The following is a 26,294-nucleotide window of genomic DNA, read 5'->3' on the forward strand; positions in this document are numbered from 1 at the left end:
CAAGATTTTCAATTATCTACGCAGGACGGACAGAGATACCTTTAAGGAAGGGGCATAATATGCAACTTAATTTCTCTAAGAGCCAGGAGAGATCATTTTTGTCAGAACAAACACACTTTGTCTTTCATCATTTTTTTTTTGCAAATAAAGAGTAAAACAGGCTATTTAAAACATCCATTTAAATGCAAATTTTGATATCCCAAGAGAAAAATGTTAATCATTTAAACAGACAGGATTATCACCCACCCTCACGGCTTCTCCTTTCCTAAGTTTTAGAAAATGTAGCCTCAGCCCACAAGGGAAGCAGCCCTGAGTCTTTAGGTCCTTAAGAACTTCCAGTCAGTAGAGAGGGCTGAGGCAGAGAGTGACTTCTTTTGAAGAAGGGAGTGGAAAGGAGAGCAAATAATATCATCAAGTACCGCCTATGAGCCAGGCATGAGACAAGATTACTGTCTAATCTGCTCATTCAGTGGTCACAACTGTCTTGCAAAGGGAATTATCGTCCTCATTTACAGATGAGGAAACTGAGGCTCAGACAGGTAAAGCAGTTTGCCCAACTGTTAGGGGACTCAGTTGGGGGTCTAGGCCTCCACAGCCCCAAGTCCATGGTAATTGTGCTCAGTGCCCACAGTCCCGCCCAGACTCACCCAGCATTCCCATGCCAAGCATGAACGCGTCCATGGTGTAAGGCAGTCCCCGGGCCCGGCCTCTTGTCCCAGGTGGGAACATGACTTCTTTCGGCTGAGCTTTCTTACACTCTACCTGTTAAACAGAAAGGTGAACAAATGAGATGCAAATGAATTCCACGTAAATGTCAAATGCAGAACTGATCCGGTTACTAGCTAAGTTATTTTTAGCCTTGCTCCTTCCTCACTGTAAAAATAGCTGTGCCGAGTAAATGGTCTGCAAAATAAATATTTAAGAGAACACGCCACTTGTTGCAAATCCTGTTTTGGAAAAACCTACAAGGATGAAATTGGGTTTGGAGGGATGGCAAGGATGTAAGCTCAAAGTACACGCACAGGCTGGGAGCTCAGACTGAAATCTGTGCAGACGGCAGGAGAAGTAAGGAGGTAGCCCGCAGCCGCTGGAGAGTCCATGAATAATAACTGTAACAGCGATGGTAGTAATCACTCGTGACTGGCCCTTTACAAAATGTTTGCAAATTCCTCTTAGGCTCCTTCAGGCCAGGGACTCTTCCCATTGGGCCATCTGATTCTACCCCTTATGAAATAGGCCGGCAGTTAGCTCCATTTCGCAGATGAGAAAAGTGAGCATCAGAAGGCTTATGTGACATGCTGTATGCCACATCCCAGCTGGTGCAGGCCTGGAAGGGCCTATTTCTAGGTCAGCAATGGGACCATCTCCATGAAACCTGTCCCAGAACACTCCTGAAGGCAGTAATAAGATCAAACACTGATTCGGTTCGTCTAGATTACTGGTTTCTCATTTGGCAGCTATATCTTCAAGTGCTTGCTCATCTTTCCTTTCTGTTTTCCTTCTGCCTACAAAGTTTTTTAACCCCATTCTATGCACACCTCCAGAAGTCATTGACTGAACAATCTTAATGATATGTAATACAAACCCCAGGAAGGAAGTAAAACCACGGCCTGCTGAAGTTCCTACCCTAGTGGCCGGTGGGCCCCTCCCTCAGCACTTACTTGCTGTGAGTTTACAGATAAACTTAACAAGCATTTTTAGCCAGTCATCAGTCCTGTTGCTGATGAAGATGGGGTGATACAGGGCCAGGCAGGGGTGCTTAACAGCAGCAAAAAAGTAACAGCATGATGGACTGACAGTGATAGGGGGAAGACAAGAATCAGGTATCTTATTTAAAAAGCAGTCTGGGGCCATGTGGAATGGGAGCCAAAACTGCACAGAGCTCCACAGCTGCTGAGGCTATCACCATTGCCCAGAAAATTACTACTGCTCACAGCGTTTCTGAGTCAGGAACACAAAGTTAAATTGCGTACACGATCCTTTGTTTTCAAAGGGACCTACCTGGGTTATACATTTTGGAGCTATTCTCATCCCAGGTACTTCAGTTATAAAATATTTTAGTGCTTAGGCTAGGAGGCAGATTGAATTACCTAAAATATTAACTTTTCTTTCTTCATAGACACCAAGTTAACAGGTGTTACTCTTTAAAAAATAACCACACGTTTAAAAAAAATGGACAGAATGATTCAACGTTCATGATTGATGTGCCTAATACAAAGAGTTTTTACAGATTAAAAGAAATGAGCCTCTTTAAAGAGAAATGGGTTAAGGACACGAATGGGCACTTCACAAATGGTTAATGAAGCAGCACACATCCCCAGGTGAGACCTCTCTTCTGTCTATCAGGTTGGCCGGGGTGAAAGGATTATTTGATGTCAGAGTCCTTGAGAGTTTAGAGAGTAAGCACAGAAACTGGCACATATTTTTCCAGAGGGCAACCTTACAAAATATCAAAAGCCATAAATGTATACATCCTTTGACCTAAGAATCCTACTTGTAGGAGTTTATCTTGCAAGGGCATATGCATGAAGCTATTCACCACATATGTCATTTATTACATTATCTTTTTTTTAAAGAAAGGAAATACCCTAAATGTCCAAAAACATGGAGTTGGTAGGGCCAAGTTTGGTTCATCCAAACTGACTGAAAGCTACACATGGAAAGCTAGTCATGGAAAAGCATGCTTATAATAACATGTGCTGGTACTGGGGAGCCCTCAGTCCAGGGCGAGCCAGGACAGTTGGTTACCCTGACTGCAATTGGGGAAGAAAGCAAATTACAGTGACTTGGTGAAAAATAAACAAGTAAATATGCACACAGGGAAAAAGTTTGTATTTAAAAGACATACCAAAGTTGCCTTAGAGTGACTTTGTTCTTTAATTTCCATTGTGTTTTTGTTACTGTTTATTTCCTGAGTTTTCTGCTTTGAGTACTACTTTGAGTACTACTGTGGGAGAAAGGTGATTAAAAACTCATCAGGATTGGGTCTTTTAGATTTCTCTTAAGCGCAGGGATGACAATTTGCTCTTAAGACCCCAGGTCCCATCTCTGGGATTCAGAAGCAGGCTGAGAAACCTCATTTGCAAGAGCCCGCCCGAGCCTGGGAAGATGGGTGTGCTCTGCAGAGGCAGACAGATAATTACTGAACACCAACACCAGGATCCGGAATAATGCCGCTAACCAGCTCACTTCCTAATAGCCCTATTGGTGACAATCTATTGCATTGTCTTATGAAAACCTGCTGCCTGTTCCTAGGCAACCTGATCAACGAAAATTTCAGGTTTATATAATTTTCATTTAGGGAACATAAAGGTTAACTGACTGTAATGGGAGTATTTTAAACAAACCCACCTACTCTTCCTCTCACTGAGCAGGGCTGGCAGCTCTGTTGAATTCTGCTGTCTTTGTGGTGCAGTACTGACTGCATGGGTCTGCCCACCACCTGCTGTGTCAACACTGAGTGCTCCCTGAAGCCAGGGGCCATGGCATCCGCACTCCCTAGGGGATCTGGGCACGTCCTGCACACTTGAGTGACAGGGAAAGGGAGCAGTCGCACCAGGGAGCCTGGCCTGGCGTGGCCTGCACTGAAGGCTTCTGGAATAATTTCTCAGGACCAGGAAGCCTGTCCACCCAGCCCCCTGCTCCTTGGATGATCTCATGTGAAGAAAATGTAAAGAAGGGGAAAGAAGGATAGCTATTTTCTGACAGTATCTCCAGTCCTTGCAGTGGGCCAGGGGCATGCTGAGGATGAAAACTGTGTCCTTCACCCATCAGGCTGGCAGAAGCCTGATCTCCCTCATCAGACTGTAAGGTTTCAGGGCAGGGATCAGGGTCTGCCCCTCCCTCCCAGGTCCCTGGTGGTGTTCCATACAGAGCATGGGCTGACTTACATGTGCATTTGGGGCACACAGACCCATCTACTTAATTCAACAATGCTGAGGAGCTCAATGTGCCCAGCAAGTGCTAGGCTACCAGGAATGCCAAGAGAAATACAGTAAGCCTCGATCTCCAAGAACTCTCATTCTATTGAAAAAGAACAGGTTTTGACTGCCTCATTCTCCTAGCATTGAGGCAACCTTCTCTTTGTCACTTCTGAGCTGACAGTCTCTGGAGCCCCTGGAGTTAGACCACATTTGGGAGGAACCCCCCTCACTCCCACTCCAATCCTCCCTCTGGGCTCCATGCAAGCCAGGGAACTTGGCATGAGCAACCCGAGTCACAGCAGAATTGAAATGGGGAGAAAGCAGCCCATCTCTGCAGCCCTAGTCACACGCTCTTCAGGCCACCTACTCTGTCCCAATCACCACCTACTGCTGTGCACCAAACTACTCCCAAACTTAGTGGCTTCGACCAACAATTTATCACCCTTTCTCGTGGTTCTGGGTGTTGACTGGGCTCAGTGGGGCTCCTGCTTGCGGTCTCTCCTGCAGTTGTGGTCCGATGGTGGCTGGGACTGGAGGTCCAAGGTGACTTCCTCACTCTCACAGCAGGCAGTCGATGCTGGTTCAGCTGGGACTGCCCAGAGGAGTCGGGGTGTGGGGGGAGGGGAGGGGGCGCCACTCAAGGCTTCTCTGTGGTACTTGGTCTTCTCACAGCATGGCAGCCGACTCCCAAGAGAGTGATCCAAGCGTCACATCCCAAGGGGCCAAGGCAGAAGCTCATGGCTCCTTAAAACTTAGCTGTGGGAGCCACACTGCTACTTCCATCACATTTGACTGGTTACACTGGGCCAGCCCAGACCTGGTGCGGGACGGAGACACACAGGATGTACACACTGGGAGCCTGTCTTTGGAGACCAGCTACCACATGTGATCAGTGAAGAGCATGAGCAGAGGATGGCAGGAGGCCTCCCCTACCCTCAGCATCTGGCGGGCTGCATTCCTAGGGCGGTGGGCACCGAGGGTGCTTCCCCGTGGGGCATGGGCAGGCGTGGGCACTTCCCTCCTGGGTGGCCCTGGAGAGGCTTGACTGGCTCCCCACGGTCAACAGGAGCAAAAGGCAAGTGGTTCCACTGAGCCTCTTGCTCCAGCCGTTCAGCCCTGCCCCCTAAGACCCTCATTAGGGCGAATGCTCCACACCAACCACACCCCAAGTGCTCTCTCCAGGGGAGCCCTGGATCAGGGCAGAGTCTGAGGAAGGAATATCTCTGAGTCTCGGTCCTTGAGTAGCCCCTGTCCACAGCTCAGACCCCACCTCAGTGGCTCACACAATGGCTGCCACTGCTATGGTTTCCGATGGCAACGGGGACAAACAGCGTGGTTAGAAGGGCAAGAGACTTAGCAGGAGATTCCGTTTGGATTCGTGCTTGTTAGACGACTCAGAGGCCACGTGCTGCTCCCACCAGGAGACGAGGTCCCCATTTCCAAGCTTCGTGACTGGCAAAGGTACAAAGCAACCAACCCCATACCAGGGGCTGGATGCCAAGGACGTGCCAACTCCCCAAAGGTGGATGGGATTTGCTTTAACATTTCAACCTCTAAATATGCTGCTTTGCTGGCAAGCTGGCCTTGGAGGAAAGTGTTGGCTTCCTTGTCATCCTTGGGATTATGGGTTCAGAGGAATGATCTATCTGAACCCCCTTCAACAACAGGACAGTCAGAGCAGCAGCGTGTTCCCTTAGAGGATGAATCAGAGCTGATGTGAGCTCACGCGGGTGTGTCTCACACTCTGTGGGGCTGCTCACTGGGGTGGGACACCACCTCCCATCAGGATCCAAAGCAGCTGAGCAAGGAGGTCTGTTGTTGCTAACTCTTCATACAGAACTAATTTCAAATTTATAGAAAAGATGCAAAGTAACACAAAACACCTGTGTGTGTTTACCTTTACCCAGATTCACCTACTGTTAACATTTTGTCACTTTTGCACACTATGACTATGTACCTTTTCCCTGAACCTCTTGAGAGTAGGTTACCTACATTGTGGTATGCATTTCCTACACTTAAAGACATTTCTTACATAACCACAGTACAGTTAGCTCTACCTCGGGACATTTCACGTCGGTATGACATTTCCCTACCTCCCACATTCCTGTTTTGTCAGTGGACCCAGTGATGTCCTTGACAGCCATATATCCATCTTACAGAACAGGAAGCTGAGGCCCAAAGATATCAGACACCTCGCCTATGTTGCCCACCACATGCACGCTAGGGCTGGATCTGAACCCAGGTGCACCTGATGCCGTAGCTCATGCCAGGGGAGTGGGTCCCTCGGGAGGGTGCTTGGTATCGGCTTTCAGAGAGGGTGGTGGCGTTCTGTGGGCACAGCCTCTCTGCAACTCCCCGGAGTGGCTGCTCTTGCCCAGCGGGCCTGCAGCCCTTGCTGAGGTAGCTCCCTGCCGGGCACGCTGTGGAAGCGGCTGGCAGTCTGAGAAGGACGCCAAGGTCTGGGAAGTGAAAAGGCTTTTGTTCTTCCCTGGCTTCTTCACAAACAACTCCAGTGAGCACACGGCCCGGGGCTGGGCGGGAAAAGGGCCTGGCCTTGGTCAGGGGAAGCCCAAGCCTCAGTCTGTGGCCTTGACTTACTGCCCAGGACAAGGGAACTCTGTGGGGCCTGAAGAGGCCAGTGTTTGCAGCTTCTCTTCTCACCCCAAACAGGTCCTGTTAGAACCCATTTACTCCCCAAGGGAGAGAAGGGCCTCTTTCAAAGGAGAAAACCTGCTGCTGCGGGAAGTGCTCCACCTGGACCGCTGTGTGGCTGGTAGGAAAGGGGTGCACAGAGGGCCAGGCCTCTGGGGTGGGCAAGTGCACAGGGCCAGGGTGGCATGGTGACCTATGGCTTGCATGGTGGGCGCCCCCCTTCTGTGGAGCGTCTGAAATACACAGAGGCCTGATGTGCTCTTGCTCCAAGATCAGCCACTCCTGTGACTCAGCCAGGATCTGGTGGATTCCAGGCCGAAGTTGCTTGTCTGAAGCCCCAAGTTGACATCTCCTCTGGCTGTTAGGCCCCAAACACCTTCCAGAGAAATAAAGGGCAGAGGGCGGGGGGTGACACGCCTGTGTAAAGATTCGGGGTCCTGCCTGGAGCCTAGCAGCAACTCACATCTCCTGAGTAAAATGTGTGTGTGTGTGGCGGGGGGTTAACCCACACCCCAGAAACCCAGCCCTGCTTCCCCAACAGCCTGGTTGTCTGCAGCTACAAGCTTTTTTCCCTCCCACCCTCTGCTGTCTTGCCCTCTCTGCCAGTCATAAGCCTTTCTGGAGACTCCAAGAGGGCAGGACCCTTTGTGGGGCTCTTGCAGGTTCATAATCAAGATTCGGGGGGAACCTACCCTCAAGGAACGTGCTGGGCAAGGAAGACAAACACAGGCGAGCTCCTTAGGGGAGATCCTAGGTCTCCTCTCCTGCCTGGGACACCGTGCCTGGAGCTGGCCTCAACAGCATGGTGGCTACAGAATGTGCTGCAGGCCTGTGGGCCACTGCAAAATGCAGACAAGGGGACTTCTGTTCAGCCATCCCTAAGGGTTCAGAGATGGCGGCGGCAGAGCATGAAACCATGCAGGCCCTTCTGAGCCCAGGGCCTGCACTGCTGCTTGGGTCTCACACCCAGGAAGCCCACCCTGCGTGAAACAGCCACTGAAGGAAAGGTAGGAAGAAACGAAGCAGATGGAGTAACAAGATGTGGGATGACAAGCACGTGACTAGCCCGCCCAGGAGAGGCAGAGAGGGCCGGTGGGGGGAAGGCAGGGTGCCCAGCTCTCAACACGCAGCTCATCACACCGAGATGGCCCCGGGCCGGGCATCTCTCTCAGAGTGATCTTCAGAGGGCCAGGCACCTCCTCCTGGTACTAACATCCATTCCCATGTTCTCACTCCAGCGAGTCGCTCCACCTGCCCACAGCCAGAGGCAGGATGGGATCCCCACCAGCATGAATGGTGGCTGGGTGAGGGCACGGCTATCATTGCAGGGGCAGCAGTCACAGCCCAGAAATCCCAGCAGCTGCACCCGGAGGACCCGGCCCTTGATGCCAGTAAGGGAGGGTGCCTAGCCATCCTGCTATGCCTGCCCCTCACCAGTGCCGGACCTCTGCCCTCTGCAAACTCGGGCCTCTCCGCTGGGCACTACTGGTACCCAGAAGCAAGCAGAAGGGAGTCCTGTGTTCTGATCCCTTGTTCGCCCTTCCCCAGACATCTTAATCAGGCGCTATCCTTGTAGACAGGATTCAGCTTGTGGCCAAGCACCAAAGACCCACTTGTACAGGACAACTTGTCTTGTTCTATTGCAAAAAGGTCCTCACAAATATGGGGTGTCCCCATGGAGTCTATGGGAGAAAGGGGTCCTGTGCAAGCCTAAATGGAAATGCCAGCTTAGGCAGGTGAAGGCAGCCACAGAAACATCCACCTTCAAGGGACTCGTGCTTGCTATCAACGGCCCAGACCCATATGTGGGAAGCGCTGAATGTCCTGAAGGACGTGTAATCCTGACTCCATCTCCCTGGTCATCAGGATTTCTCTGGGGAGGAAGGAACATACGGTTTATTGAGCATTTCCCATATGCTAGGCATCCTCGTGTGTGTGCATACACAGTATATAACATACAGTAGTATACATAATGACACACACATAAAGCACAGTTCTGGTGCACAGAAGTCCCCAAGAGAATGCCCGCTGTCCTTATCACCCTCGTTAGCTGGCTCCTCATTTCCTCTGAGTGGGCCCAATTAGCCCTGAAGTTATAAAAGGAAACTGAGGTTCCAAGGAACAATTTGTCCAAGGTCACAAAGCCAGGTGATGACACAGCCAGGATTCAATCCTAGATCCCCCACTTCAAAACCCCTGTTCCCAGCTCTGGGCTTCTGCCCACCAGGGCCTCCCTCACGGCCCTTCCCTACCACCCTCCATGCAGCCCCTGAGGCCCATTCCGATATTACTCCTTCCAGAGGCATCCCAATCCTAGCTCCAGAATTCATTCCCCCACCACTTCCAGGATTAATTTCGTCCACTGTTTCCTCTGTTCAGTGCTTTACTGCAATCAGTGATGGCAAAGTGAAGGAGGTCATAAACCGTACTATAAGCACCTATTTAGCAGGCAGGGGCTGGGTGCAGACACAGAGATGAATTCAGTAAGATGTTGCTCTCCCTCAGCAGTGCACAGAGACTCGGCAAGGAGTGGTGAGGAGCTGGTCCCCAACACTATCTGGGACACGCACCCCAGGGACGGCAGCCTCCCACCCCACCTGGATCCGAAGGCAGGGGGCCTTGTCCAGTCCACCACAGTCTAGCCTAACTTCAAATCTCTGCTCCACTTGCTGTCTCTGAGCTGAGACCAGGAGCCCGACTTCCCTGTGCCTCAGTTTTCTCATCTGCACAACAGTATCAGTAGTGTCTACCCCACGGGGCCGCAGTGAGCCAGCAAACGAGCTACTCCCGAAAGTGCTCATGCTGCACAAAGGTGGCTGGGTCACACCTCACTCGCCTCACACGGAGCCCAGGTGAGCGCCTTTGAGGTGACGAAGCCAGTTCCTATCTGTGCTTATGTGAATCCCAAAGACTGGGGAGCAGGGAGGAATAAAGAGAGTGGCCGCTACCCCCAAGCCGGGCAGACCCTTGGCCTGCAGTGCTGACTTTCTTCCTAACCGACCCCACCTGCCAGCCAGGTGGGGCCCCACCTTCCTGCTTTTATTAGCCAGGTGTGCAAAGGGAGCTTTGCCGGCCGCTCTGTTTGCGGAAAAAGCTGAGGGTGGCAGCAGCAGCTGTTCTTTTTATTTCTGGGAACCTACAAGGACGTTTCAAAGTGAAAACAAACCTCAGCCTCCAGCAGGTGCCCGAATTCTGCCACAAGGCCGGGTGCTTACCCCAGCCCATGCGGGCCTTTGCCAGAGACCCTGCACAGGGCCTAACTTAATCATTCTATTTAAAAGAGAAGAAAATAAAAGGTGTGGCTTGAGCCTTAGCTGCCCCTCCCTGGGAAGTTGGACAGAGCAGCCGAGTGCAGTCAAGGGAAGACCAGGCCCCAGAGAAGGGCTGTGGGGAAGAGAGTGGTGTCCCAGGGGTCTCCATGCCCCGCACCCCTCCGCTGCACCCTGCGGGTGGTAGGTAGAAGGATGCTGGGCTTAGGGTGAGCAGAAAAGCCCAGAGGGGCTGGGCCCGGACATACTGAGAAGGATCCCACCCTCCCGGATCCCCTGCAGTGACCTCCCCACAGGACACATGAAGGGCCACGGAGCCAGAACTCAGGCACCTGGGAGGCCACCTCCCCCAGGCCAAATTACTTCTGCCTAAAGAGCACCAAGCATTTACCACTCAACCACCCCGGCCGCACCTCCCGCAACATGCAAGTCCCTGTGTGCACTGACAGACCCGGGACACAGAAGGCATGTACGCATGCGTGCTTGTTGGAAGACAGGGCCTCTCCGTCTCCCACGTCAACACGAGATTCATTTATTAAGTGCCTCTCTGGTATTTCCTCTTTTGCCTTCATCCGGCTTGTTTAATATTGCATTTGACATTCTCATTTTATAAATGGTAACAGAAGCAGAATGGATGGCTAAAATTAGCTTACGAGAGAGAATGATGCTGCAAATAGGCTGGTGAACACAGAAGCCTGGTTAATTCCACCCACATTACCCGCCTCCCACCCCACACTTTTGGCCTGGTGCCTGACCAAGCTCTCAGTCTTTGGGCTGAGGAGCAGCCTGAGAAAGGGGATGTGCGCCCAGTCACTGGGGCACCCTGCCGGGTGGTGGCTCCCCTTGCCTACCCTTACCTGGGGCCTCTCTGGACCGCTGGCCCAGCACCCACAGCTCCAAGTCTGAGAGGCCAACCCAAGGCTGTCCGGCTCGCTTGTTCTCCTGCGCCCTCCCACTCAGAAGCCCCCTTCAGGAGGTTAATCCCCCAAGTGTGCCCAGAGCACAGGGCTTTGTTCTTAAAAGTGGGGTTTTCAGAACTTCCCCAAAGGATGATTCAGCTGTAGGGCTTGAGTCAGCTTCCCTGGGACCTAGAAAATCCCATCTGCCGCCCCTTCTGCTCTGCTCTGCAGGATGTGTGCCTTCCTGTGCTTTCCCTCCTTCAGGACCACCTCCCCACCAGGGCACTGAGTGCCCACCTCACACACTCCCCTTCCTGCCTGGGAGACTTAGGTCCCAATCCCACCCAGCTCTGCACGGAGCATTTACTGACTTGGCATCCGTCCACGGCTACCTTACCTTATGATTACATATTTGTTCAATAGAATGATTCTAAGAGTAATGATAGTGATGATGACGATAATGACAGTAAAAAGGCCTATTACTCTGATAGAGCACGCTGTGCGCTGGTAAAACCCTTCACGAGTCCTAACTCCGGTGGCACTGAGGCAGGTGCCCCCGCCCTGTCTTACAGAGGGGAAGCCTAAGGCACAGAAATCACTTGCCCGAGGTCACAGAGCGCAGTGCCAAGTGGCTGCACTGGGGGGCACTCCGCAGTGAGGGTTTTGTGACATCCTCTGCCGGGAAGGCCTCTCCGGGGGTCGACAGCACCGTGCTCTGACCGTTCCTTCATTCACACCCCTGTTCAGTGCCTGGGGCCTCCTAGGAATGAAGGCCCTGATACTTTCTGCAGGATACTATCCCGCATGTCAGCATCTGACTGGGGTACCCTCTCCCCACAGTTCCCCTCTGACTAGTAAGGCGCTGACTCAGTAGGGCCCCTGGGTGAGCATTTGGCTAAAAGCCTTTTTTGGGTCCCGTGAAATAAGCAGCCCACCTCTCTGAGCTGCGTTGGTTCAGGGCCAGGGTTGGAAACAAGGCTGCCAGGGCAAATGCAGGGGCAGCTTGTCTTGTAATTAGGGTTTACTGGAGACAGCCACACCCACCGATTTACATTTCGTTAATGGCTGCGTTTTGCTCTCTGGTGGCAGAGTTGAGTGATGGAGACCATAGGGCCCTCAAAGCCTGAAATATTTACTACCTGGCCCTTTACAAAGTCCCCCGAATGGTGGCTGCCATCATTCCCACCCTCAGAGCGAGGAACAGGTGCAGGCGGGTGGGGTGCTAGCCAGCGCACAGGACAGCCCCAGTGGAGCTGGGATCCAGGCTCCAGTCCACGTGGTCCAAAACCTTGGGTTCCTTCCTTCTGACACGACTCCTGCTTTCTCTCTCGTTACCGGTGATCCTGGGGGCTTCTCAGACTTTAACATGCACCTGTGTCACTGGGGATTTGTCAAAACGTAGGTTCTGACTGGGCAGGTCTGGGATGGGGCCTGAGACTATCCCTAACATGCTTACACACTGCTAAGCAATTGCCATGAGCAGATCACCTTAGAGGATCAGGGACAGGGGCTATTGAAAGAAATCCTGTAGTAATCCCTATATAAAGAAAATGAAAACTTTTTCTTATATTCACCAGTCAAATCAATCCAGATGTTTCAATGAAGATATTTGCCTCTGCTGGAGGCAGGGTGCAGTGGGAAGAAACCAGGACTGGAGCCAGAAGGACAGAGGCTCAAGTTCCAGCTCAGCCACCTAGACCTGTGGCCCTCGGGAGTCCCCTCACTGCTCGGAGCTCTAGCGCCCCTGGGGCAAGGACCAGGCATTTGTAAAGCGCCCACACGAGGCCCAGTAAGCACCGGAATCCTCCTGTTGGGTCAGGTGTGGGAAAAGGCTCTACCTGAGGAGCTCTCACCCAGGCTGTACCCCAAGTTCTCTCCTGGCAAGGTTGGCAATGCCTCCCCGCCTCCACTTGAGGCGGGGCATGCGCCAGACCTCTGCGGAAGCCCAGGGCAGGTCCCTCCCCATACTGCCCTGCTCACCAGGAGGCCGCCGGCTGGCAACTAATCAAGCAAGTGTCCCTGCGGCTCAGGGGCTGCTTCAATCAGGGGCACGTGGCAGGCAGCATTATTAGCTGCACCCGCGCCTGGGCTCACAATGGCCAGAGAGGAGGCCCTCTCTAGAGGGTCACCAGGTGGCTCCACAAGTGCGTTTGTGTGGGTTTACTGATAAGGGGCCATGTTTGCACTTCACTGGGACCTGTGCCAAGACACAGGGAGGGCTGAGTCTTGGCTCCTGTGGTTTGGGCCCTTAGCTTGGGTGGCAGCCAGCTGCCCCCCATACCCCTCATTCATCGGCCTCTGGGGCAGTGGGTGAAGAGGCCTGGGAATCTGTCATGGCCAACAGGGACCCCTTATATCTACCTGACCGTGGCCCTTCCTCCCAGCTGGGAGTCTGGCCCTGAGTGAGCCTATCTCCTTTGCCTTTTCTCTTAGTTGAACATGGAACCACGTGGGCCATGACATAGCTTACTGGGAAGGGGTACCAGGGGCCCTGGCAGGCTTGAGCTCAGCTAGATGGCCTTTAAAGTCCCTTTTAGCCCGGAGGAGGGGATTAGCCTACTGGGTGCAAATGTGAGCTCTGGCCTTTGGCTCACTGGACTTGAAATCTGGTGCTGCCACTTGCTGACTGTGTGGTCCTGAGCAAATTACTTAACCTCTCTCTTTGCCTCACCTTGCCTATCAGTAAAATGGAATAATAACTGGTACCTACACTAGACTGTGTGTAATAATCAAATGAGAAAGATGCATAAAGCAAGTGCTCAGAATATGTAGTGAGCATTCAAAAATGTTAGCTATTTGTGGGATCTCTGCATGGGAGAATACCACGTGGGGTCTTTCTGGCCATCCTCTTGCCCTCACGTCCTTAAGGCAGGGTCTGTATGGGGAGGGAGGTAGCTCTGTTCCTCTGTAGGCAGAAACACTCCTGCCTGCTGCTGGCTCTCCTGGATGGCAGAGAAGGGCCCTCATTTTTTAAAATGCCCAGGAGATTCACCAACCAAATTATATGGGAAATGGCTTTGGGAATGACAGTGAGCCTCACTGTCATGTGGTTTCTCATCTAATATTTTATTCATTCCACAATTATTTGTACAGGGCCTACTGAGTGCCAGACATAGAAGCACTGGATTAAGAATCAGAAGACCTGGATTCAGGTCCTAGCTTTGTGCTAAATCAGCTGTGAGACCTTTCTTCTCTACGAATATGAAAATGGTAGCTCCAGGCCCCTTTGGGTGCGGCACAGCCATCTGTCCCTGATGAATTCAGAGAGACTGCGAGGGCTGCAGGAGATGGGTCTTCACAGCTTCGCAGCACAGTCCTGTTTAGAAAACACTCCTACAGACATTCTAATGACGGGCTTCCTCTTGGCAGCCTCAGAGTTCTCAGTCTTTCTGATCTCATATTTGAATTCTGTCCATAGCACAGTTTAAATTCATTTCCTTTTCTTTGGGCCTCAGAAGTAGAAATGAGTATCACAGAATCCACAGTGGTTCAGGATTCAGGCTCCTCTACCAACACCCTTCTTGAAAGGAGAGGAGCTCTCTGGAGAAGTCCTTTCAGTGGTGACCACGTGGACAACGGCAAGAGCTAATGTTTATCAAGCTGGGTCCTGCTCAGGCACTGTGCTCAGCCTCTGCTTGAGGTATCTCCCCCAGGCCCAGCCAGCCTGCGTGGGGTCATTACAGGCCGATACACTGCAGCTCAGCAAGAACCAGTAACATACTGATGCCCTTTCCCGGCACTTCTAGAGTCCCCCTTAGAGCCTGTAACTTGTGGGGCTGTGCTGGGCACCAGCCACGATGCCTCCAAAGCCTGTCTGTAGTCCTAACCATTCTGACCCTACCTCTTCCTCTTGTCTTCTTCCGTATCTTCTGATTCCTTTAAAGAACAAGTACTCGCCCCAGATTCAAAAGACAACACAACCCAGTCACCTGCACCTGCCACGGTCAGCCTCCCTCTGGGTGGAAAAGAAAGTGACAAATGTGTAACGGCTGGGGACAATGGCTACCAACCTCTCTGGTTTCAAGCCAGCCCATGGGTTATCATTCTGGGACTGAAACTACCTTCTGATTGCTGTCCCCTACATTATCTGAGCATTTGTCTTCCCACTCCCAAACTCAAACAATTGTCTGGATAGGTCATTTGGCAGCCAGTAAGCTCTAGATCTATGCTCTTTCACTACCCAGGCAGGTTTGGGGTATAGCCCCTGGGCCTCAGTTTCCCCAATGGGACAGTGAAGAGAATAAAGCTTTTTCCCCACTTGTGTCTCAGGCTCATTTCAAAGCCAGTTAGTAGCATGGGGTCTGACATATGCATTCAAGGCAGCACACGGCAAGGTCTCTTGCCAGTCTACAGCAGGCCTTCCCGATGAACCGTTAAGTCCTGGCAGGACAGGTATGGTGTCGGCCAGTGCTCTCAAATACCTAATCCACTCCCTGCTGCCCCAGCAGACTCAGAGGAGTCTATCAACAGCAGACCAGGCTAGGAGAAACAAGGCCTCTGGGCACTGGAGGCAGGTTTCCTTTTATGTCCCCTGTCTCTTTAGTTTTAAAAATAGCAAACAGTAACCTACAAAAGACAGAAGTACCAACTGGAAGGAACCAACTTCAGGGAGGCAGAGAAGGCCTTAGAGGGGACCTGTGTTACTCCTACATGCTCATCTCCCCTGTACCATTTCAACGCCTGAGCAGACGCCTCCAACCTACAGTATGCAAAGAAACAGTGTTTTCATTTTAGATGCATATGATGGCTAGGAACAATACGAACAATATTATTTTAGTGCCCTGGGAAAAAATTAGCAAGTCAAATATTGAATCATGCCCGTAGCACCACATACTAAGCAGATTGCTTTGATCTTATCCACACTAAAAGCTCTATTATTGAATTTTAAGTCAGTGAACACATATCAGACCAATATATAATGTGTATCAGAATGCATGTTTCAGAAGCAAGGAATGTTTTAACTAAAGAAGGAGAGTATCAAAGTTACAGCTGTGATTTCAAACAAATTTGCCCTCCCTCTTCTTTTGGGGCTGGAGGCTCTGCTGGCTAACCAAAATGTTTTGGCTCCAAAGGACTTACACTGGAGCCAGGAATCCTGCTGTGCTCCTATCTTTCTAGAACTAACAAGGAAGGGGTTTCTTACCCACCTACTCAATTTGAAGAAAGGAGTTTGAGATGTGAGCCAGTGTGCACATTCTGCACATGGTACGGCGCCCTCTGGTGGCCATTCGCCTGGGAGGCCTACCTGGCTCCCAAACTTCCATTGATCCAACCTCCCTCCCTGTTCAGGGTGTCTTGCCAGGAAAAGGAACTTTAAAGAGCAAAAGGGAGGGAAGGAAGCAGATGATCATGAGGGTAAAGCAAATTGACCGGATGGGGAAAATGGTTACCCAGCAGGGCCCAAAGAGAGAAATCATTTCAGCAATAAACTTCCCATCTAGCATTTCCCTTAAAAAAACCAAGCCAAACGGCAAACATATCCTAAACCAGAGGTTGGCAAATACAACCTGCAGGTCACATCTGGACCCCTTGCTGGGTTTTGTACAGCCCAAGAGTTAAGAATGTATTTCACATTTTTAAATGGTAAAAATAAGTGTTTTGCGACATGCGAAAACTACACGAGATTTTAATTTCAGTGTCTGCAAACAAAGCTATACTGACCCAGTCCCGCTCACTCATGCACCTATTGCCTGAAGATGCTTTTGTGCTATGATAGCTGAGCTGAGTGGCTGCAACAGCCAGCTGTACGGCCTGCAACGCTGAAAATATTTACTATTCGGCTCTTCGCCGAAAACGTCTGTCAACTCCTGCTGTTCGCAGGGCTGAGCCCTTAGAATCTAGTTGCCATGCTGCCCACCCTGCCCACCTTGGAGCGTGACGACGGTGGGGGGTGGAGGGCTGCAGCAGTCTGCAGAAACAAAGGCGTGTATGTGGGGGAAGGGAGGCATTGCACTTCAGGGCAACCCCTACACACTTACCATTTTATTATTGATTTCATGGAAATGAATCTCACAGACTTTCTCCACAACGTCTTCATTCTCAAAAGTGACAAAGCCAAACCCTAAAGGATAAAAGGGAAACAAACAAACAGAGAGGGGGTGGTGAGTTCAGTTCCGGCCAGCCCACATGTTTTTCTATGATGTCCTGCAATGGTGACAGGCTCCTGATCAGAGGGTAGGGGGCAGATCCCTGGGAAGGGCCTCTAGGCTGAGGAAATGATTTCTTATTTGTACAGAGCACCCTTCCAACAGTGAGGAAAAGTTAATGATTTCATCCATGCGCAGTGGGTGCTGTGCGGTTTACATTTGCCCAGAAGCAAAGGAGAAATTTACTTGTCTATTGTTTACAAGGGTCAAAGCCCTGTGGTTCTCCACATGGTGGCAGGCGGGTGGGCTATCCAGAGCTGCAGTGGGATCACTGTGGGGCCATGCTTGCCCTTTCCGTGCTGGAATAGCCAGCCCGCAGGTCAGCCTCCAGACAGAGGCAGTTATTTGTCCTTTTCTTCCTGAATTACTTCCTCTAATACCTCATCAGGACATCCTGAGGCCTGGAAGAAACTATTAAAAGTTTCAGGCCTCTGTTCTGAGCAGGCATCCTTTTTCCACTGCGGCTTCAAAAGCGCTGTGGATTTGGGGCAGTTTAAGACTGTTTGATGCCTGCTGTCCGCCCGTCAGCGATCCACTGTATTTACTCGGCTGGAGACCAGCTTTGCTAGACAAGCTGTACTGACGAATTCTGGCAGCCAACTGCTGCTCAGCATCTTGAGTTCTTCTCAGTACCCTCCTGCTCCTTGTTTTCTTCTCCCTCCTACCCCCGATGGGGTTCCAGCATGCTGCCCCATCTGTGACCCCTCTTGGCAAGCACTGCTTCTGCACACAGACCCACTCAGGACGGACCCCACCTCGGCTGAATTGTAAAAGCACTGTCAGTACAAACAGTGGGAGGGAACATGGGCAGAGGTGCAGACACTCTGATATGGAGGAGCAAACCTGGGTTCGAGTTCTAACTTTGCATTGAACTTATGTCATCCTGGGAAGCCCCTTCCCCTCTCTCAGTCTCCAGCTTTGCATTTGCAAATTAAGATGGTGAGACTGATACTGGGTCCCATACCTCAGGTCACAACCCAAATCAGGATTTGCAAGGCTCTCTGCTATGGACTGAATGTTTGCATCTCCCCAAGTTCCTATATTGAAACCCTAACCCCCAATGTGATGGTGTTAGGAGGTAAGGCCTCTGGGAGACATTTAGGTCATGAGTGTGGAGGCCTCCTGAATGGGATTAGTGCCCTTATCAAAGACACAAGAGAGCTTGCTTTTCTCCTCTGCTCTCTGCCACATGCAGATACAATGAGAAGATGGACATTTGTAAACTAGAAAGAGGCTCTTCACCAAAGACCTGAACATACTGGCACCCTGATCAAGCCTTTAGTGCCGTGGGAAAGGAGTTTCCGCTATTTATAAGCCACCCAGTCTATGACACTGCTACCGCAGCTAGAACTGACCAGGACACTCTCCTCCCCACAGACACGAACCTGGCCGAACACAAACATGTACACACCAACAGGAGCATGAAAATCAGAATGGTTATTTCTATATCATGATGATTGGAGTCTGCTCTCAATGAGTAAAAAATACAGATGCTCCTGTTTCAAGCTTCTATGTCTACTTTGGTCCCAGAAACCCAAAGTGGAGAAAAAAATCTCTAAAGTCCCTTCTGTTTCTCTGATTGCCAGTTTCTCCTAAGGAACAGCAGAGAACAGGCAGGTAAACTGAGTCCTTACTTCAGAGCTCCTGCAAGGTCTAGAAGATTCCTCAGGAGAGGAATGAAAAAGACCACTCTCAGCTCTCAATTTCCAATAAAACAGAGGGCCAGGACCACCATACAAATGGCAATCATGATCTTTATTATGATATGTAATTTATTACCACACTGAGAACCAGGCCTAGGTTCCCAGGCTACACAGCCCAGGCTGTTACAGACACGTAACGCAGAAGCTCAGACACGCCACAGGGGTCATAAGCATTGGAGCAGGGGCTCAAGTGGCCAAGTTTCTCCCAGTGTCATTCTGGAGAAGCTGGGTCCTCAGGCAGTATTCTGGTTGAAATGAGGCACAATAAAACTGTTTTCACCAGGTTTACATGCCCCCCCCCAAAACCAGGCCCCCATGGAAGGAGTTCTGCTATGCTCTGGGTCCCCTCAGCTTGGGAGTCCCCTTCTCTCGGCCCTTGGTTCCATGTCGGATGTGCAGAGCTGCGTTAGGGCCACACCCAGAGGCAGTCTCCAGGCGATCTCCCTTTGGGTTTGCTGTGCTGGCTCCCACACCCCCTTCAAAGGGGCCTGGAGCCACCAGTTAAACCTGCCACCCTGGCAGGGACCCCCTGCAGCACACAGAGGGCTTACATCATTTGGGTTAATCCCCCCCTTCCTGCCCACTGTCCTAGAGCTCGGACCCCAGGGGCCCCTCGGGAAGGGATTGAGATGCACTGCCCTTCAGAAGATCCTCCTGGGAGGGAGGGTGGCATGGCAGAGGAGGTGGGCATCTGCCAACACCGGCTTAAAGGACGATGGCAGGGCTGGGATCTCACTCACTCTGGGGCCCTAGGATGCAGAGCCCCTCCACAGAGCGCTGGGAGGCTGGGGCTGAAGGAAGGACTGAACGAGCAATGCCTGCCCCTCTGGTCAGAGCATCCTTAATCCCCTCCAGACTGATTCGGCTTCCTCCTGCACTTACTGGAGCCCCCCCTGTGCCGGGTATTACGGAGGACATGGAGAACAAGGTAACGTTCTTCTTAAGCAATTTGCTCCGAGAGGCACAGGTCAGAGGCTCCCACGCAGAGCACCTCCTCTGCTCAGACCTCACCCATCCCTCCGACCCTCACTTCTAGCCTGTGGGTCACTCTGGATCTCTCCCGTTTCTGATTGTCTCTCTAAGCCTGAACCCAAACCCAGGCAACATGGGGATAGACTGGTTCTTAGAGGGAACCTCACTGCCAATTAGGAAGAGTGTAATGGGTTGAACAGTGGCCCCCAAAAGCTATGTTCCTGTGCTAACCACTGGAACCCATGAACGTGACCTTATTTGGATGAAGAGTTTTAGCAAACATAATTAAGTTGAGCAGCTTAAGAATGAGGGATGGGCCCTAAATCCAATGACGGGTATTCTTAGAAGAAAAAGGAGAGGGAGACCTGACCCACAGACACAGGCAAAAGCCATGTGAAGGTGGACACGGAGACTGCAGAGCTGCAGCCACGGGCCAAGGAATGCCTGCAGCCTCCGGAGGCTGGCGAGGCAGGGGAGTCTGCCTTAGACCCTTTGGAGGGAGCGTGACCCTGCCAACACCTTGATCTCAGACTTTTGGCCTCCAGAGATGTGACAGAATACATTCCTAGTGCTGTAAGCCACCCAGTTTGTGGTTATTTGTTATGGGAGCCCCTGGAAACAAAGACAGCAAGGCTACAGGTCTCAGCCAGCCCAACACAGATGGGTCACACATGGTCTCCTTTAGCCAGGCCATGCGTGGGCTTTGGATAAAGGCAGGAGAGTGTGAATGAACCAGCCAAGCCCACCTGAGCCACTGGGAAAGAGCGTGAAGTCAGGGCCAGTCCAGGCACTGCTCCGCGAGCCAGAGGACAGCCTGGTTTGAAGCCAGCCTGCAGCAGAGCACAGGTACTTGGTCCTGGGATAGTGCCCAGGGTAAGTCAGGTCCTGACCAAGGGCCGGGGGTTGAGTCCACTGCCTTGGAAGCTGCATTTTGCTGCAACAGTCACCTTCCGGTCCACTGTGTAAATCACTGTCTGAACTCCAGGCCCTACACCATTCGGGATTCACCACTGCCCGTTTCCCACTGCGCCAGTGCTGAGAGATGGAAGAGGTTATGGAGCTATAGACAGGAATTAAAATGCAGACTGTGTGCCAGCAAGGTGGGTTCAGGACTCATTCCATCATTTAAAATTCTGACTCTGATATTCTCCCTGCTGGTCCCTTCCCAAACCCCGTGGTACTCAAAATTCGAGTATCACAAAAATGATTTTCCTGATTAAAGGAGAAAGCCTGGATTTCAAGCCTATGTACCTTGGATGCATAACAATTCAGCAATGTCAAGACTCATTTGCAGTATTTTAAAGATCTATATCCTTTCCACAGCCCTGTCTGTTTGGTCCAATAGAGAAAACAGGCTTGATTATGTCTAAAATATTTATTTATTCCATTTGGAGAAAGCAAAGAAGAAATGAAACAATTATCAATAAATGTTATTCCTGAACGTATACTCATTTTTAGCTCACAGGTGATTATTTACAATGAATTAGTAACTCGGGGACAAATAACCCCCAAAACAAATTAGACTGAAGAGTGAAGGACAAAATAGTGGGTCAGAGCGAGGGATAGGATGGCGGGTGGGAAAAATTCTGTTATGGCACCAAAGACGTTTTTCTTTTTTAAAATTAGTTTTTATACTGGATAAAATGTACATAACATCTGCCATTTTAACCATTTTTCAATGCACAGTTCAGTGGCATTCAGTATATTCATGACGTTGGGTAACCACCTCCACCGTCCATTTCCAGAACTTTTCCGCCATCCTAAGCTGAAAGTGTACTCACCTGGTACTAACTCCCCACCCCTCCCTCCCCCCACGGGCCCCTGGTAACCTCATGCGACTTCCCCTGTCTAGGCATTCGCCCACTCTAGGTGCCTCCTAAGTGGAATCACACAGTATTTGTCCTTTCCTGTGTCTGGTTTATTTCACTTGGCATAATGTTTGTTTTCAAGGCACCTTGTCTTTTGAATAGTCTGCTGGATGTACAGATTCTGCAGAAGACTCAGGAAGGCTGATTCTTCTTGAGAAGGGGCCAGAAGGATTGGTTATTTTCCTCCCATTTTTACAAAAGACAGTCCCGCAGGGAATCAGAAACGGAGCCTCATGAAAGTTTCATTAAACTGAGGGCATAGCAGCCAGGTAAGAAAACACATAATCATCCTTGCTCAAAAAAAGCAAGGACCAAATAATGAGCTGTGTGCCCCTGGGGAGTCCCCTCCCCACTCTGGGTTTCCAGCAGAAGTGGGCAGACCCGGTATGGGGTGCATGGGGTGGTGTGGTGTCCTAACCTGGTCCCTGCCAAGGCAAGGACTTTGACCCATGTGTGTCTTCAAGGGCTCCCCCTCCACAGAGCCCTTGTGGGGTGCCCCTGCGAACACCACCCACTCAGTTCCTCATTTCCCTTGGTCCTAAGGAGGTGCCACCCTGGAGCCAGAGAACTCCTCCTCAGGTATCTGAAGTCACTCAAGCTGCCACGCAGAAAGGAGAGCGGTACCAGGGACCGACAGTGGGGTGGCGGGACGTGTCAAAGGGCCAAAACTTGAGGAAGCAACAGGTAAGTTCACCAAAGAAATCCTCTCCCCTGCTATCTTCAAAATGGAACCTGCCCAGCCCCTCATGAGGTCCCCACCTTAGCTGCATCCCACATTTCTGAGTGGCCCCCAGGAGTCAGCAAAAGTGGAAGAAAGAAGGTGGTAGGAAGGCTAGCGCCAAACAAAAAGGGATTTAGAAATGGACATTAATAGGGTGGCAGTTGACAGGGTGCAGTTAAAAATTAAATGCTACTGTATTCTCCTGAATTAAGCTATTATTGGAAACTAACAAGGAAGCTCTATTCAAGAGAGAAGCATTTAACAGTCAAACCTTTTTTTCCTCTTTTATTCAAATGAACAAAACTGAATATTCATCTGAGTAATACAAAGCTATGAAAACACACAGAAGAAGAGAATAGAAACCTGAAAACAAGATACCTCAAAATTAAAATGACCTGCCCCAAACACAGTCCCTGAGGAACACCCAACAGTAAACTTACAAATAATTCTTTTTCAGGTCAGGGAGGGAAAGACGGGAATGGCCTCCTCCTAGCCTCAAAATGGTTTCCTTCTGTTATCATACAGGTCAATGAACACTAATAGGCAATCACGTAGTGCCTTTGCAACTTGTGTGAAAACGAACGCAAGTCATGAGCTAACACACTTGGCTAATGGGGGAAATGAACGAGAAAAACCTCACAGTCACATTTATTCTGAGTATCCCATGAGGAATTTAAGGTTTGTGTACGCAAGTATATTCATAACTCACATAGCTTCCTTCTCTTGCTAATAACCCAGTGTTGCAGGAAGCAGCAATGTCCGCGGGCTGCTTTCAATGTAAATACGAATCCCATGGGTTTGGGTGCACTTTCTGATTCAAAATGCTTCTCATACATCATCTCACCCAGTACCCGAGGCAGCCATGTGAGAGGTGGGGCAGGCTCCACCATCATTTTGCTCAAAACTGCTCGCACAGTGAAATGACCCGTTGTGGTGACATGTGACCACTAGGCCAGAGCAGGTATCAGGAACTTCGTTGATCGGTAAGTGCTCAGAGATGGATGTGAGTCTCCGAGAGGGTGGAACCCTGGGCCCTGAGGCCTGGTGCTCTGCACGTGCCATCACAGAGTCAAACCCCCTCTGCTGTGTCGGTTAGTGACATTTCACCTCGGGTTGCCCCCCCCACTCCGGTTCCCAACTCTGATCATTTCCGGGCCATCTCTATTGGTTATAGCAGGTTTGGCAAATTGAGTTCATCTGCTCATAAGGGTTTTCCTAGAACCCTGGATGGAGAAGGTCTGAGACCCCTCCTGCGGGCCTATCAGGCAAGAAGAGCCGTGATGAGCAGCAGGCACAGACGCACAGTGCGATGGGCTGCCTTCCCAGCTTCTGAATTTGCCCTAAAACCACAGAACTCAGAAGACTTATCTGTTCCAAGGAAAAAAACAAGCTGTCTTTCCAAAAGAAATGTTTCCCATTATTGATCGCCACTTTGGGACACTTGCTGTGCGTATCCTGGACACCACTGAAATCCACTCCGAGTTGCCATTAGTTTCCTGAGCACTTTCAGACATTAGGTGTTGGACAAGAGGTGGGGTGACAGTCCTGCTGTGTCCGCTTTCCCACCCAAATGATAATGTGGACTTTGGTAAGAGCAGAATGTTATTTCCCACTGAGCCAGGGATGGAATCCCTTCAGTTAAACTGAATGCTTGGTACCCTAAAGGTGGTTGTTCATTATCAGTCTGCATTCTAATAATAATTTTAAGACAAGAAAGCTTATCTACATTGATTGAGCAGCCATTCCTTAACTGAGTCTTTACATGTCCTTCTGTGGAGTAGGGACCAGTGTCCTCACTTTACAATGAAGAACTGAGGCCCAGGTGGGAGACTAATTCTTCCCTCCACAACCCACTTTCTCTATCTGAAGTGGGATATTCTGAACCCCTATCTCCTGGAACTAAAAACCTGTCCTGCAATGTGGCTCTAGAACCCTGCCCATCACTTTTCCCTGTGAGAACCTCTACACACTGGGCCATAGCACCTCCTCCTAACTACAGAAGGGAGGCAAGGAGAGTGTGGGAAAGATACTCATTATGAGCCCTCACCCTGGAAGTATGAGTCCTTCAAAATAAAGGCAGTTGAAGGATGCTGAGGTTTTGTACAGAGGTGCACAAGTACGGCTTTTATAAAGTAAACAACTGGAGTATCTCCTGAGCCAGTCTATCCTATGATGGGCGCACGGCGAATGACTTCTCTGAACATTTCCAGACCGCAATCACAGACCTGCCTGGAACGAAGCTGGGTTATCAAGCATGAGGCTGGAGACTTCTTGCAGCAAAATGGCTCTCTAATGAGTCAGCCACCCTGGAGGGATAAACAAAGAAGCACTCACTCCCCTGACCTCAGTAAGAACAAAGAACAGGGGCAGGCACACTGACCTGTGCTGGACACAGGACTCGGCCTTGGGGCTGGTCAGAACAAAGACTTGCAGGCCAGGCGGCCATCAGAGGCGGTCGCTTGTACCACCTTCCCCAGGGCCAGCAAACAAGGCCGCCACGATTCCAGAGGTCTGCAGACACCCCCATGCGGCACTGCTCTCTCCTCTCAATACCCTTCTTCCTCCCTGACCCCGAGCCAACTGAGCTGCCTCCTTGGGGGGCCCTTTCTGAGCTGGCCTTCCCTCCCTGCCATATCCCTTTCAGGGTGGCTTTGCAGCCCTTCCGCTGTGGCATCATTCATGCACCTACTTCTTCGTTTCCACCAGTAGTTTGGCAGCTGGTTGCTGTAAACTATAATAAAATGCCTTTCCAAAAAATGAAGGAATGTGACCAGACACGCCAGACATCATGATATTAAAGCCGTGTCAATTAATTTCTCCCCCTGCTTGATAAACGAGCCCCATTCCATCTCTTAATAATGAGGAGAGAAACAAGAAAAGTTGACACTTAGTTTAATTTATTTTCTCAACTTGCCTGGTCATATTTCTTTCTGCCTTGCAGAGCTGGCGGGGGCTGTGGGGAATTACAAGCGGCATGCGCGCAGGCAAGGCGTGGATCGGTGTGCATCGACACGGGTCTCCTTTATTCCCACACACCACTTAATCAGGAGGTGGGAGTGACTCGGTGAGCCAGCTGGCACCTGCGCCTCCCCAGCCACCTTGGGAGGTTGGGGGAGTTCAGGGATGGGGGGGGGGAGCGGGGAGTGATCCCAGGTGTGTGGAGAATCAGATAACAGAAATGGCCCTATCAGGTTTCCGATCTAGTACAGAGAAACTGCATGAGACTGAATTCCCTAAATTAATATTAAGCTATCTTGGTGGCATTTGCCGGAGGGGAGACAATTTCTCAACTGGAAAGGTGCTTTTCTTTCCTTTTCATCCCAAGGATGCTCTAGCCAACACCTGACCTTGAAATGAGAGCATCAGCCTCAAAGTCAGAAGCCAACCATGAACCAGCAAGCATCTCATTAAGGCTTTAGCTATAAGCATTTTTTTTCACATGGCCGCTGTAACCTCAGGACCACTTATTGAGGCCCCTGGGCCAAAATTCAAGTTGGGGGTGAAAGGAGAGTGTACTCCTAAACCTGCATGTCTCAGCTGGTCTTTGGCATTTTTTTTTAATGGAGAAGGGACTTATTAAAAATGTAGAGCCTGGGCTCTGCCTGCCTCCTAACATGGACTCTGTGGATGTGGTTCAGGAATCTGCATTTTAACCAGCTCTCTGGTGAGTCTGATGTCCATCCGAGCCTGACTCTTCTGTTTCCCAATTCAGGATGAGCTGAGTAGAGATCACTTGGTAAAAAAGAATCCAGAACTTTCCACAGGGAAGAGAATCTCTAGGCCCCCATCTCACATGAAGAGGGAAACTAAAGCTGTGTTAAAAAGCCTCTGACATCCTATTCATGGAGAGATATGACCTCTTAACCCCACAAGCAACCTTCAACTGAGTCAGGAGGGGAGATCAGGGGCAAAGGCAAAGCTTCTCTCTCCCAGGCCCAGGAAAGGATCAGAAACCAGTTCATACTGAAGTGTAAATGACTGACTGATGTCGCCTCCACTCTCAGAGGTATTAGTGGTTTACCCGTATCAAATCCTCATGTGAAAGCAATTAAGTTCTACTTAATTGGAAATTATATTTCCAAACAGGTATTCAGGCGCTGGGAGAGATTTTTTTTATTGGTGGAGGACACCTCCTTGAGTC

The 26,294-nt window shown here is 50.6% G+C and overlaps 1 protein-coding gene across 12 annotated transcripts in view; it reads right to left on the reverse strand.

Annotated features, from left to right (window-relative positions):
* The window catches only part of MSI2 (musashi RNA binding protein 2), a 376,280-nt gene that overhangs the window by 62,387 nt on the left and 287,599 nt on the right, over nucleotides 1–26,294 (reverse strand). For all 12 annotated transcript variants that reach the window (XR_005023616.2, XM_036879856.2, XM_036879852.2 and 9 more), the window contains 2 exons: nucleotides 16,722–16,804; nucleotides 648–762 (listed from right to left, as the gene is read on the reverse strand). Coding sequence is in view for 11 of the 12 variants with exons in the window: in XM_036879856.2 (XP_036735751.1) it covers nucleotides 648–762; nucleotides 16,722–16,804 (198 nt within the window). In the remaining variant the exon portion in view is untranslated. The remainder of the gene's footprint in view (nucleotides 1–647; nucleotides 763–16,721; nucleotides 16,805–26,294) is intronic.

Source organism: Manis pentadactyla, chromosome 4 (genome assembly GCF_030020395.1).
Source record: "Manis pentadactyla isolate mManPen7 chromosome 4, mManPen7.hap1, whole genome shotgun sequence".
Taxonomy (NCBI): Eukaryota; Metazoa; Chordata; class Mammalia; order Pholidota; family Manidae; genus Manis; species Manis pentadactyla.